The sequence below is a fragment of the Chamaea fasciata genome, unplaced genomic scaffold, assembly GCF_029207755.1.
Source record: "Chamaea fasciata isolate MVZ Bird 193981 ecotype frontalis unplaced genomic scaffold, bChaFas1.0.hap1 SCAF_44, whole genome shotgun sequence".
Classification (NCBI taxonomy): domain Eukaryota; kingdom Metazoa; phylum Chordata; class Aves; order Passeriformes; family Sylviidae; genus Chamaea; species Chamaea fasciata.
In genome coordinates, this window is record NW_027094129.1 from 188,875 (window position 1) to 202,309 (window position 13,435).

Below are 13,435 nucleotides of genomic sequence, written 5' to 3' on the forward strand. Positions count from 1 at the left end.
TCCTTGCCACGAGCACATTTACAAAGCAACTGAGTTCTCATTTCAAAACATCACTTACACCTTTTTAATCCACACTTATGGAAGACTTTTAACTACACGGTTTTTGGGCAGTTTTTATCTTTTGTAATTTTTCCGGTTTTCTCTTTTCTTTTTTTTTTTTCTTTCTTTTTTTTTTTTTTTTTTTTTAACAGAAAACACATCCTAAAGAATGTGTTTCCTTTGTTCCCTGTTCCTGTATGGAGCAGCTCCCTTCCCGCTGGCCCTGCAGGGCTGAGGCTTTTCCCCGTTGCTGGGCACAGACTGATGGAGCAGCACTGCTGAACACGGGGACACACAGAGGGAGCAGAAGCAGCTGCCTGTGTCCACCTGCAGCTCCAACGCCCAAATTGGTTCCCCCCTGTCCCAGCTGTTGGGGGGTCACACTTTTATTGGGGTCCCTCATCTATTCAGTCCCCACCCTCCCCGGGCTGCTGGGAGTCCCAAGAACCCAAAAAGCTCCCCCCTCTTCTGTCTCCCCACTTACGGGTACTGGGACTGACTGGGCTCATACTGGGACTGACCGGTGTTATAAATGCATATTATAAACTTGGCTTTTTGCAAGATGTGTTCTATATGGTTAAGAATATTGTGTAATGATATAAGTTTTTTTAGTTCTGCTATTAGTAAAGAAAATTAGGCATAGAGGTACTAGATGATATAGTATGCTTAAACTGTCTGTTTGGTCGGGATAACATCTAGTGAACATGTAAAGGAGACTCTGCTATTGAGATACCAACTATCAGCATCTACCATCTGAAGAAAGTATGGACCAAGGCCCAAGCTGGAGGTGATAATGAAGACACAGCCAAGAAACACGCATGCCCTAAAACAGCGGACCCAAGGAGGGACCATGCAAAACAGTTCCCGGAATATGGAAACTAGTTTATGGAAAAATATGAACATTCAACAGGTTGATACAATGGAAATGGTATTTAAAGAATGACTCTGATACAGCAGAGTGTGGACTTGGCTAAATGCCAAGCCAACCGGCCAAACGTAGTTAGCTTTTTTTTTTATCTCCTAACTGACTCATTTTCTATTAAACCTGTTTCTGAAAATTTACATAGAAAGTGAACCTTGTTTTTCACAGACTGGGCTCATACTGGGACTGACCGGGCTCATACTGGGAGCAGCCACTGCCGGCACCGGGACACCCCAAAAACACCTCCCGGGGAGCCCCCGATGATCCCCCCGAGGGGCATCTGCTGCTCGGCTTTGGATCCCCGCGAGCTCCAAACATCCCCCCAACAAACCCCAAACCCAGGGACCCCCCGGGATATTTGGGGCGAGCTCCCCCTCCCCGGCCCCTGCGGGATGGGGGCGATGATCCCGGCGGTGCCGCCAGTTCAGGGAGCGCTGGAGCCGCCGCTCCCTCCGCTCGTCTTCTCCTCCCGCTCCTGCCGCCGCTGCGCCTCTTCCTCCCTCCCTCCTCCTCCTCCCCCGGGCCCGGGCCCGGCCTGGGAGGGCGGGGCCAAGGAAAGGGCGGGAACTGGGACGGGAAAGGGGCGGGGTCAAGGGAACGCGCGGTCCTAAAACCGCCCGGTTTCGCCTAAAATCGCCAATTGTGCCGAAAATCCACCGTAAATCCACCAGGTTTAGCTTCAAATCATCCAAATGGGCCAAAAATCTCCGGGAACGGGACCAAGACCGAGACAAGATCAGCACCGGAACCTGCAGCAACACCAAGGCTGAGACCGTCACCGCAACTGAGACCGGCCCCGCACAGGCACCGGCACTGGGACCGACATCGAGACCGAGACCAAAACCGGCACCAGAACTGGTACCGGGACCAAGACTGAGACCACGACCGACACTGCGACCGGCACCGGGAGCGCTTCGGAACCGGCCCCGGGAAGGCTCCAGGACCGCGGCCAGAACCGAGACCGGCAGCGCTCCGGGACAGACCGAGACCGGCACCGGAACCAGCACCGACACTGGCGCTGATCCGAGACCGAGACTGAGACCGAGCCCGAAACCGGGACGGGGATCGGACCCGGAATCGCCGCGATCGCTCCGGGGAGTTTCGGCCGCGCCTCCGGGCGGGACTGGGCGGGACCGAGCTGGGAGACTCGGAGCTTCCCAAGGCTGAAAATGACTCCTTTAGTTTTTCGAATGTGTCTCCCTTAGTATTTTACACAGACCAATCTGATTGGTGACAAAAAGACAAACCTCATCAATCACACTAGTCAGACCAGAGGGACATCAAGAAGAAGTCTCTCCTAGGAAAAGGAATGAAAAACAATGCTACAGTTTTTAGAAAAACACTCCTCTTGGTTACAGAAAATTCCCCGAGAAAAGAATTTCACAAAACCAAAAGATCTCAGGCACGAAAGCAGGGCTACAATCTCTCTTGGCTTTTGCAGTACAAAGAGAGGGAGAAGAGAAAATAATTAAGGTCTAATCAAAAGGATAATCGGCAAGGTGACTTCCCAACACGAAACACAGGGAATGTGGGTCACCGGGGCTCTGCCCAATGTGGCTCCTCCAGTGGGGGCTGGAGCTGGAGCAGAGCTCGAAGCTCTTTCTGCACCGGGGGCACTGGCAGGGCTTTCCTGATGGTGCCTTGGTTGGTATTGGGTCAAGGCTGAGCTTTGTGAGAAGCTCTTCCCACACTGGGGACACTCTTGGGGCCTCTCCCCAGTGTGGATGCGCCGGTGGATGATGAGGTTGGGGTTGTGCCTGAAGCCCTTCCCACAGTCAGGGCAGCGGAAGGGCCTCTCCTCTGTGTGTGTCTGCTGGTGTTCAAGGAGCTTGCTGCTGACCCGAAACCCCTTTCCACACTGGCAACACTTGTAGGGCCTCTCCCCAGTGTGGATTTTTAGGTGCAAGCTCAGGCTGGCTCTGTGGCTGAAGCCCTTCCCACATTCCCCACACTTGTACGGCCTTTCCCCAGTGTGGATGTTCTGGTGCTGGATCAGGTTGATTTTCTGGCTGAAGCTCTTCCCACATTCCCCACACTCGTAGGGCCGTTCCCCGGTGTGGGTCCTTTGGTGGAGGATCAGGTGGGAGCTCCGCCTGAAGCTCATCCCACATTCCCCACACTTGCAGGGCCTTTTCCCAGTGTGGATTCTATGGTGAAAGATCAGCCTGGACCTCAGACTGAAGCTCTTCCCACATTCCCCACACTCATAGGGTCTCTCTCCGGTGTGGATGCTTTGGTGGCTGATCAGACTTGAACTCTGGATGAAACTCTTCCCACATTCCCTACACTCATAGGGCCTCTCCCCAGTGTGGATCTTTTGGTGTAGCCTCAGGTTGGCTCTCTGCCTGAAGCCCTTCCCACATTCCCCACACGTGTACGGCCTTTCCCCAGTGTGGATGTTCTGATGCTCAATCAGGGTGGCTCTCTCTGTGAAGCTCTTCCCACATTCCCCACACTGGTAGGGTCGTTCCCCTGTGTGGAACATCTGGTGGCGGAGTAGGCTGGACCTCTGGCTGAAGCTCATCCCACATTCCCCACACTCGTAGGGCTTCTCCCCAGTGTGGATCCTTTGGTGGAAGTTCAGGTTGGCTCTGCCCCTGAAGCCCTTCCCACACTCCCCACACTTGTACGGCCTTTCCCCAGTGTGGATGTTCTGGTGCTGGATCAGGTTGATTCTCTGGCTGAAGCTCTTCCCACATTCCCCACGCTTGTAGGGCCGTTCACCTGTGTGAATGCTTTGGTGGCAGATCAGGCTGTTGGCCTGGCTGAAGCTCTTCCCACACTCGGAGCACTTGTGGGGCTTCTCCCCATCACGAAGCTGCTCATGGACCACCAGCTCTGAGCTCTGGCTCCATCTCCGGCCGCCTTCCCAGCCCGGCCTGGCTCTTTCCTCCTCACATCCTCGCCAGCTGCGTTTGCAGCCCCTCCTCCTCAGGGACCTCCGGCCCTTTTCCTCTCCGTTGCATTCCTGCCCCGTGGAGCCGCTCAAAACGGCCTCTGCCACGAGCTTCTGCCGCGGGGATTTGTTCTCCCTGCTCTCCATGCTCGGCTCCTTGTCTGGGGGAGGAAGGACAAGGGCAGGATGGGATTTGCCTCCGTGTCACAGGGAAGGGGAAGGAGATCCGCCGTCTGCTCGGTGCCTGCCCTCCCCGGGCTGCGGCGAGTCCCAGGAACCCTTAAAGCTCCCCCCTCTTCTGTCTCCCCACCTACGGATACTGGGAGTGACCGGGCTCATACTGGGACTGACTAGGCTCATACTGGGAGCAGACACTGCCGGCACCGGGACCCCGAACCGCTTTCCCGCCCATCCCGCCCCTCCAGCCCCAGCGGGGTCCCGGCAATTCCAGGGGCTCTGCCGACACCGGGACACCCCAAAAACCCCAAACCCAGGGACCCCCGGGATATTTGGGGCGAGGTCCCCCTCCCCGGCCCCCTGCGGGATGGGGGCGATGATCCCGGCGGTGCCGCCAGTTCAGGGAGCGCTGGAGCCGCCGCTCCCTCCGCTCGTCTTCTCCTCCCGCTCCTGCCGCCGCTGCGCCTCTTCCTCCCTCCCTCCTCCTCCTCCCCCGGGCCCGGGCCCGGCCTGGGAGGGCGGGGCCAAGGAAAGGGCGGGAACTGGGCGGGGAAAGGGGCGGGGTCAGGGACAGGGCGGGAATCGTGAGGGGAAAGAGTCGGGGCGAAGGCGACGCGCCGTCCTAAAACCGCTCGGGTTCGCTTAAAATCACCAAAATGCGCCTAAATTTCTCCAAAAGGGCCTAAAATCCACCCTCACACGGATCAGGTTTGGCCTCAAATCACCCTAAGAGGCCTGCAATCCCCACAAAGTGGCCTAAAATCACCCAAAGGGCACTAAAAGCCACCCTATAGCCACAGGGTTCGGTCTAAAATCAGCCCGTTGGGGATAAAATCATCTAAAGGGGTCTAAAACCAACCAATGTCGTCTAAAATTGCCCAGACTGGTTTAAATCCACACAAAATGGCAAAAAATCCCCTTAAAACTCCTAAAAAGGGCGTAAAATCAACCCTGAAAAGACCTGGTTTGGCTTAAAATCAATGAAATGTACCTAAAGCCCACCCTAAAACCCACCAGATTTGGCCTAAAATCATCCAAAGGGGCCGAAAATCCACCCTAAACCTGCCCAGTTTGGCCTAAAATTACCCAAACCCGCCTAAAATCTCCGGGACTGGGACCGAGAGCGGGACCGAGAGCGGCAGCGGAACCAGCCCCGAGACTGGCACCGCCCAGGGACGGGGACTGAGAACGAGATTGGCGCCGGGAGCGCTCCGGGACCAAGAGCGGCACCGGGACCGGCACCGGGACCGGCACCGCCCGGAGACCGGGACTGAGACCGGCAAAAAATGGCTCCAACGGCACCAAAAACGCCCCTGAAGAGACCAAAAATGCCCGAAAAGTGACAGAACATGGCCACAAAATGGCCCCCAAATGACCCCAAACTGACTAGAAATGCCACCGAAATTACAAAATATGGCTGAAAATGACCCAAAGCGTGACCAAAAATGACCCAAGAGTGACAGAAAATTGCCCAAAATGCCGCAGGATGGGGGAGCGCCCGGAGACACAGAATTCCCAAAAAATAAAAAAAATAAATCCCCCCAAAACTGCATACAAAAGGAAAACTATAGAAAAAAACAAACTGAAAAAAGCCTCAAAATAGCTCAAAAATGAAAAAAACCCAGAAAATGCCTGCAAAAATTCCAGTAATATTCCCAAAATTTCCCAGACTACCCAGAATTTCCCAAATCCCCAAAAAAGTCCAAAAATTTCCCTAAACACCAACAAAAATCACCCAGAAGATAAAAGAAAAAAACCAAAAAATCCAAATCCTAAAAATGTCCAGAAATATTTTAAAAACCCCCCAAACTCCCCAAAAATTCTCCAAAATTATCTAAAAATCCCCCAACTCCTCAGATTTCTCAAAATTCCCAACATATTCCCCAAAGCCCGCAAACAGCAACAGAAAACACTCTAAAAATGCAAAAACACCACCCCAAAAGTCCTAAAAATACCTCAAAAATCCCCTCAAAATACACAAGACGTCCCCCAAAATGAAAAAAAATCCCTCCAAAATTCCCAAAAATCCCACGACCCCCTAGAACTGCCAAAATCCTTGAAAATTCACAGAAATTCCTACACTTGCTCTCAATGAAGTTGTGCAGCAGGCAGGACTTGCCCGTGCCGTGCTGCCACTCACCGAGAACTTGAAGAGGATATCTAGGAAAAAGAATTCCCCAAATTCCCAAGTTAGGACCCAAAATTACCCAAAATTCCCACGCTTGGACAGGAAATTCCACAAGTTCCTACGTTTAGACCCAAAATTCCCCAAAATTCCTAACAGAGGCCCCAAAATTCAAAAAAAAAAATCCCAATAGAGCACCCAAAATTGCCCAGTTTGGACCCCAAATTTCCAAGAATTAGCTGTACAGAGCCAAAAATTCAAAAAATTTCCTTTATGGGCCCCAAAACTCCACTATGGAGATGCCAAGACTCCCCCAGACCCCCTTACATCCCATGCAGAGAACCCCAGATCCCCTATAGGGGCCCCCAGGCGCCCCCGGACCCTCTATCGAGCCCCTACATATCCCCTCAGACCCCCCTGGGGACCTCCAGACCCCCCCAGACCCCCCAAATCCCCCACAGGGACCCACAGACACCCCCAGACCTCTCCGGACCCGCTACAGGCTCCCGCTGACCCCTAGAGATCCCCTACAGACCCCCCAACCCACCAAAACGCCACAGAGACCCCCCAAATCCCCCACAGACACCCAGACCCCATTTAGGGACGCCCGGAGCCCCTTTACGGACCCCGCTGGACCCTCTACAGAGCCCCAGACCCCGATAGAGCCCCGAGACCCGCCCAGCCCCCTTTAGGGATCCCCAGACCGCCCCAAAGCCCCTACAGACCGCCCCAAATCTCCTGCAGATCCCCCACCAAATCCTCTAAGGAGACTTCCAGGTCCTCTCAGACCCCTATAGATCCCCTATGGATCCCTTATAGACCCCCATTCCCCCACCGCAGGTCTCGGACACGCCGGAGCCGGCTCGGGGGACCGGGAATAACGATGGCGGCGCCCGGGAGAGCCACCTCTGGGTCGTCTGCGCATGCGCTGGACGGAACGCGCCAGCAGATGGGCGGGGCCCAAGGGGAAAAGGGGCGTGGCCAATGAAGAGCGGGGAACGAATGGAACGAGGCGGGGTCAGAGACAGGGCGGGAACTGGGAGGGGAAAGGGGCGGGGTCCAGGAAACGGCGGGAATTCTGAGGGGGAATGGGCGGGGTCAAGGGAACGCGCGGTCCTAAAAGGGCCCGGTTTGGCTTAAAATCACCCAAAAGACCCTAAAATCTCCGGCACCGAGACCGAGACCAGCACCAGAAACGGCACCAGCACCAAGACCGAGACCGAATCCGGAACCGAGACCGGCACCGCTCCAGGACCGGCACTGTGGGACCGACACCGAAACCGGCACCAGAACTGGTACCGGAACCGAGACTGAGACCGACACCGACACTGGGACCGGCGCCGGGAGCGCTTCGGAACCGGCACCGGCACCAGGACTGCTCCAGGACTGCGGCCAGAACCCAGACGGGGAGCGCTCCGGGATCGAGACCGAGACCGGCACCGGAACCAGCACCGAGACTGGCACCGCTCCGGGACCAAGACTGGGATTGGCACTGGGAGCACTCCGGGACCAAAAACGGCACCGGCACCGCTCCGACACCGAGACTGAGACCAGGACTGAAAGTGGAACCGGCACTGGCACCGAGACTGGCACCGCTCCGGGGTCGAGATCGGCACCGCGACCGGAATCAGCACCGGGAGCGCTCCGGGACCGAGACTGAGACCGAGGCCGAAACAGGGACCGGGATCGGACCCGGAATCGCTCCGGGATCGGCTCCAGGATCGCTCCGGGACCGCCGCGTTCGTTCTGGGGAGTTTTGGCCGCGCCCCCGGGCGGGACTGGGAGGGACGGGGAGGTTGCCCTGGGCCGGGCGGGACCGCCTCGGTTCGCATCGTTCCGAGGCGGCCACCCCGGTCCAGATGATCCCAGTCTCTATGGTTCTGATCCAGATGGTCCAGCCTGTGAAATCCCAGTCCATGTGATCCCAGTCCATGTGATCAAGAACTCTCCAAGTTTGATTTACTATCAAACCACATCCCACCCACCCAGCCCCACACAATCCCGATCCCAACATCCGCCCACAAAAATATCCCCAAACCAACTGTTCCATTTAGAGTTGTAACCCGTTCATTCTTATCCCATCCCCACTCACGTGGACCACCATGATACCCTGAGGTTGCCAGGTTCAGGTGACGACTTCTGGGATGTGATTCTTGAGTACTGGGATATCTAACAGTGGCTTCAGACCACGGCCACTCAGCTGGCTCCTGGCCATGGGAGTGTGGCAGGATACAGAGAAGTATTAATAATGTTAACATGGTTATTTTGTTTTCATGTCACTTGAAGTGTCCCCTCGGAGTTCTCCTGCAATAGCAAAACACAGAAAAATCTGCCACCTAAGGGCAGAACATTAAAACGATGGAATTATCCAGCGGGTATTTATCCGATGTTCTTTTCCTAAGGCATCAGATGCTATCCACGCAACTTTATTCAGAGAAGTTTTCAACACAAGTGGTACTTCTCCCACCGTAGGGAGGTCTACCAAAACAGGGTGTCCCGGGTCATGAACTGGATTTTCGGGATCATTTGGTCCTCTTTGTGAGGAGATTAAGCTCAGAGGATTTGGGCAAAAAGCAGTAATTTTGGGGCACCCATTTACCCCCCATCTTTCATTTTCACTTTGCACAGCTTTATGCAACCGGCCATCCCAGCCTCCCTCTTGTGGTTTCAGAAGTCGTTTTAAAAGACCGTTAGTCCTTTCTACAATTCCGTTAGCTTGAGGGTAATAGGGAGTGTGAAAAGACCATTTTATCCCTTCACCTTTTGCCCATTCCTGTACTACTTTAGCAGTAAAGTGTGACCCATTATCAGATTGAATTTCCTGTGGTTTTGGGAAAGTCCCGAACCATATCTGCAATGCTTTAACAGTGTTTTCCCCTGTAGCCCTTTTAAATGCCTCGGCTTGAACTAATCCAGATGTAAACTCAACCCCCACTAACACAAAATGTTTACCTCCTGATTGCTTAAAGGGACCCATGTAATCTACCTGCCATTCATCCCATAAGCCTTTACCTGTCCTCAAGTGTAGTGGGTCATCCTCTAAAGGATGTCTTTCTAGCCGTTTGCGACGCTGCTCACAGGCTGAAATGCAGGTGTTACACATTTCTCTGGTAACGGGCCAAGCCCGGGCATGAGCTTCCTTGTATAAATCTTTTGTACCTGTGTGTTGTCGTTTTACATGCAGCCATTCTAATAAGTGCTCCCAATCTTCAGTGATTTCATCCTTTTTCAGAGGACTTAATTTTGCTAATTCATCAGCTCTGTTATTCCATTCTCCTGCTGGATTATCATCTGTCTGGTGAGAGGCTACCCACCCTACAGCAAAATTCCCTTGACTTGCAATTTGTAAAATTTCTTGCCACTTTTCTTTCTGCCACACTGGAATTCTGTTAACTTCCCAATCATTCTGTTGCCAGAAAGGCAGCCATTCAGTGCAGCCCTTATATACAGCATAGGAGTCAGTGTAAATACAGACAAGAGAGGTGTTTTGTGCCTCCCTCTGGAAAACACTCCAAACAGCTCTAAGTTCCCCAATTTGGGCACTGCCTTCCCCTTCTGTAATGATCCGCTCTGCAGAAGAAGTGTGCAAAGCTACAGCTCTGTATTTCCACACTTTTCCTTCACGCTTAGCTGAGGCCTCAGTAAACCATGAATGTGCTGTTTGCTCAGGGGAGAAGGGAGGGGCTATTTTAAGAACTGAGGCAGGTTTGTCTTGGCTGCTATTCAGATTCTCTGTGTCTTGTATTGGTAAATTTTTCACAGCGCCTTCAGTAATTGAAAAGATGTTATTATAATGCTCTATTTGTGCATACCATTTCCTTACTGAGGCTCGTTGTGCTACCCCTTCAGGAGGTGGAGTCCCTGTGATCACTATTTTAATGACTTTAAAGGGACCTCTCAACACAATTGGTTGTTTTCTTGTGATTTTTTTACTTCTATGAGAGCTTGGGTAACAACAAATAAGCCTTTCTCCCAAGTTGTATATCTTTTTTCAGCATCTTTAAAGCCACGGGAGTAGAAGCTAACGGGTCTGATTGGGCCTTCAGGACCCCTTTGCCATATATGTACTGACAATCCTGAGGTAGCAAATCCCCATTCTACCTGAAAAGGATCTGCTAGGTGGATAGGGCCTAGGGCCTGATGAGCTGTGGCTTCAAAAATCAACAATTGTAATGCTTCTTCCTGAGAAGGGCTCCAGTCCCATTTTACTCCCTTTCTCAACAAATCATCAAGAGGTCTGGCAATAATTGAAAAATCTGGAATGTGTTTTCTCCAAAATACCAACAGTCCTAGAGCTTGTTGGAGTTCTTTTCTAGATTCGGGCATCTTGATTTGATCTGAAGAAGTTAGGGTGTCTGGTGGGATGCATGTCATACCTCCTTTCCACCAGATGCCTCAAAATTTCACTTCTTGAGAAGGTTTTTGTATTTTTCTGAGGGGATCTGCAAACCAAGGCTTTCTAAGTGGGAAATTATTTTCTGTTGAACATCCTCCACTACTTCTTTTTCTTCCCCTCCCACTAAAATATCATCTATGGATTGGTAAACAGCTACAGTGTCAGGTTTAGATAGTTCTTCTAATTCTTGGGCTAAAGCATGGTGGGCTAAAGTGGGGGAGTGTCGCTACCCTTGGGGTAGACGTGTGAAGGTATATTGCTGTCCCTCCCATGTAAAGGCAAAACGGTCCCTATCTTCTTGTTGTATGGGTATCATGAAAAACATGTCTTTAACATCTATTGTTGCCATAATAGAGTGAGCTTTTTCCTGAATTGATATTATTAATTCAGCTGTATTTGGGACCGCTGCTGTAAGAGGGTCTGTGTTGGCATTAAGCCGTCTGTAATCAACTGTCAGTCTCCACTTTCCATTGGGTTTTTTAACTGGCCAGATTGGTGAGTTAAAAGGGCTGTGAGTGTTAACAATTACTCCTTGATCTTTCAATTCCTGAATGACTGGCTTGATGCCATCTTTAGCACCAGAGGGTAAAGGATATTGTTTCACAGAAGGGATTTTGCTGAACGGTAGGGAAGGAGCTGTTTGTAGCAGCCTGATGTTAAGGCTGGGAGCTCCGAAAGACCAGAGAAAGCCTTCTGAGTCTTCCCATTGTCTCCCAGCAAGTATATCCATCCCTAACAAACTGTCAGGAATGTTTCCGATGACCATTTGGACAGCTATTGGGTTGTCTTCTCCGGGCAGTGTGAGTTTTACTAGAGCCATACTCATAGACTCTGTAGTTCCTAGGGCATTTAAAACACAACATCGTTTTTTGCTGGGAACAAGCCCACACTTTTGGGCGTGTGTGATTTTCAATGCACTGATTTGGGCCCCTGTGTCCACAACAAAAGTTATTAATATTTGTTTGGGGCCAACTATTGCTGTAATCAATATGTCCCCTGTTCTCAGGTCCTTTGTGAGCTTCCTCAAAAACATCCAGTCTCCGTTTCTTCGGTCACTATCAAGAAACGGAGTTTCTAGTTTAAAGGAGGTTGGTGTGTTTCACTTCCCTGAAGCAGGGAGAGAGCATGCTGTGTCTCATTGCTTAAAACCTGTGTTGGGGAATGTTGTGGCTGGTTGCCCAAGGCCTGTGGAAGAGGAGGTGCACTGGGTTGTTGGTTGGATGATTCCCACACAATAGGTTTGGGACAGGGCCAATTGGAAATTATTTTAGCCAATTTATCATACGGCAATTTATCCATCACTTCTCGTGGAACTCCCCTTTTCAGCCCTAGCAACCACAGCTGCTGCCGGCTGGAAATTTGTTTTCCCTTTTCTGGTTTTTCATTAGGAGAAGCAATGTGCCTGACTCCTCTGGGTTTTTCTGGTTTGTCCTCTGAGTACTTCACTGGTCCATATTTTCTACTGTAATTTACTAACTCCTCTGCTACCTCACTCCATGTCCAAAGTTTATAACTGCTGTTAGATTGTGTGCTAGGAGTTGTGAAAGGTGAGGAGTCAGTGGAACCAGTTTGATCTCTTGTATGTCCGAGAAATCTTTCAAGTCTATCTACCGGAGCGATAGATGCTATTGTTTTTTGAAGAAGAATTGCTGTTGGTTTAAGAGACTCTGGCAGACCTCGAATTAAAGGGGTCATAATCTCAGGTTTGACAGGCTGTTGCATTGGCGACTCACAGCCAGAGATTAATTTTCTTTCCTGTATCATTTGCAAGCATGCAGCTTTGTGTATGTTTTCTAGGAGTTGGTCTGAGGTACCGACTATTGCCAGAGGTCGCCCGTCTCTAGGGGGTCAAAAAATGACCCAAAAATTCGCTCCAAAAATCAGGATTTCAGAGCCCCAAAATTCCAAAATATGACCCCAAAATTCTGATTGAAAAATGGGATTTTTGAAGCCCCAAAATTACCCAAATTCACTCCAAAATTCCCACCCAAAATCCCCTAAAATTCCCACTAAAATTGAGATTTTTGGAGGCCCCAAATCCCCAAAAATGACACCAAAATTCCCACTAAAAATTGGAATTTTTAGGAGCCCAAAAATCCCCAAAATTCACCCAAAAATTGGAATTTTTGAAGTCCCAAAACCCCCAAAATTCACCCCAAAATTCCCACTAAAAATTTGGATTTTTAAAGCCCCCAAATCCCCCAAATTCACCCAAAATTCCGACTGAAAATTAGGACTTTTGAAGCCCAAAAATCCCCAAAATTCTCCCCAAAAATCCCAAAAAAACCCCAAACCCCCTCCCAGTACAAACCAGTACAAACCAGTAAATAAAAAACCCCAAACCAGTATAAACCAGTACAAACCAGTACAAACCAGTACAAACCAGTCACCCCAAATCCCTTCCCAGTTCATCTCACTTCATCCCAGTGACCCCTAAACCCCCTCCCAGTACAAACCAGTAAGGAAAACCCCCAAACCAGTACAAACCAGTATAACCCAGTACAAACCAGTACAAACCAGTATAAACCAGTAACTCCCAGTATCCCCCAGCGATGGGCCCTGGCCCTGAGCCACTCCCTGGAGGCTGCCGAGCATCGAGAGATCCCAGTTCAAACCAGTACGGACAGGTGAGGGCACTGGGACAGGGACTGGGGGGCACTGGTTTATACTGGGATGGACTAGGATTGGGTTTGGCGTCACTGGTTTATACTGGGATGGCCTGGGAGTGGGTTTGGGGTCACTGGTTTATACTGGGATGGACTGGGAGTGAGTTTGGGGGTCAATGGTTTATACTGGGATGGACTGGGAGTGGGTTTGGGGTCACTGGTTTATACTGGGATGAACTGGGAGTGGGTTTGGGGGTCACTGGTTTATACTGGG

At 51.3% G+C, this 13,435-nt stretch overlaps 1 protein-coding gene across 1 annotated transcript; it reads right to left on the minus strand.

Annotated features, from left to right (window-relative positions):
* Positions 1–2,140: 2,140 nt before the first annotated feature.
* On the minus strand, positions 2,141–8,452 carry LOC136303950 (zinc finger protein 418-like). Its single transcript, XM_066207635.1, has 2 exons — positions 8,252–8,452; positions 2,141–4,018 (listed from the first exon to the last, which is right to left on the minus strand). Exons 1-2 carry the CDS (start codon positions 8,415–8,417, stop codon positions 2,430–2,432), a joined length of 1,755 nt encoding a protein of 584 aa, XP_066063732.1. The 5' UTR covers positions 8,418–8,452; the 3' UTR covers positions 2,141–2,429.
* Between the last annotated feature and the right edge of the window lie 4,983 nt (positions 8,453–13,435).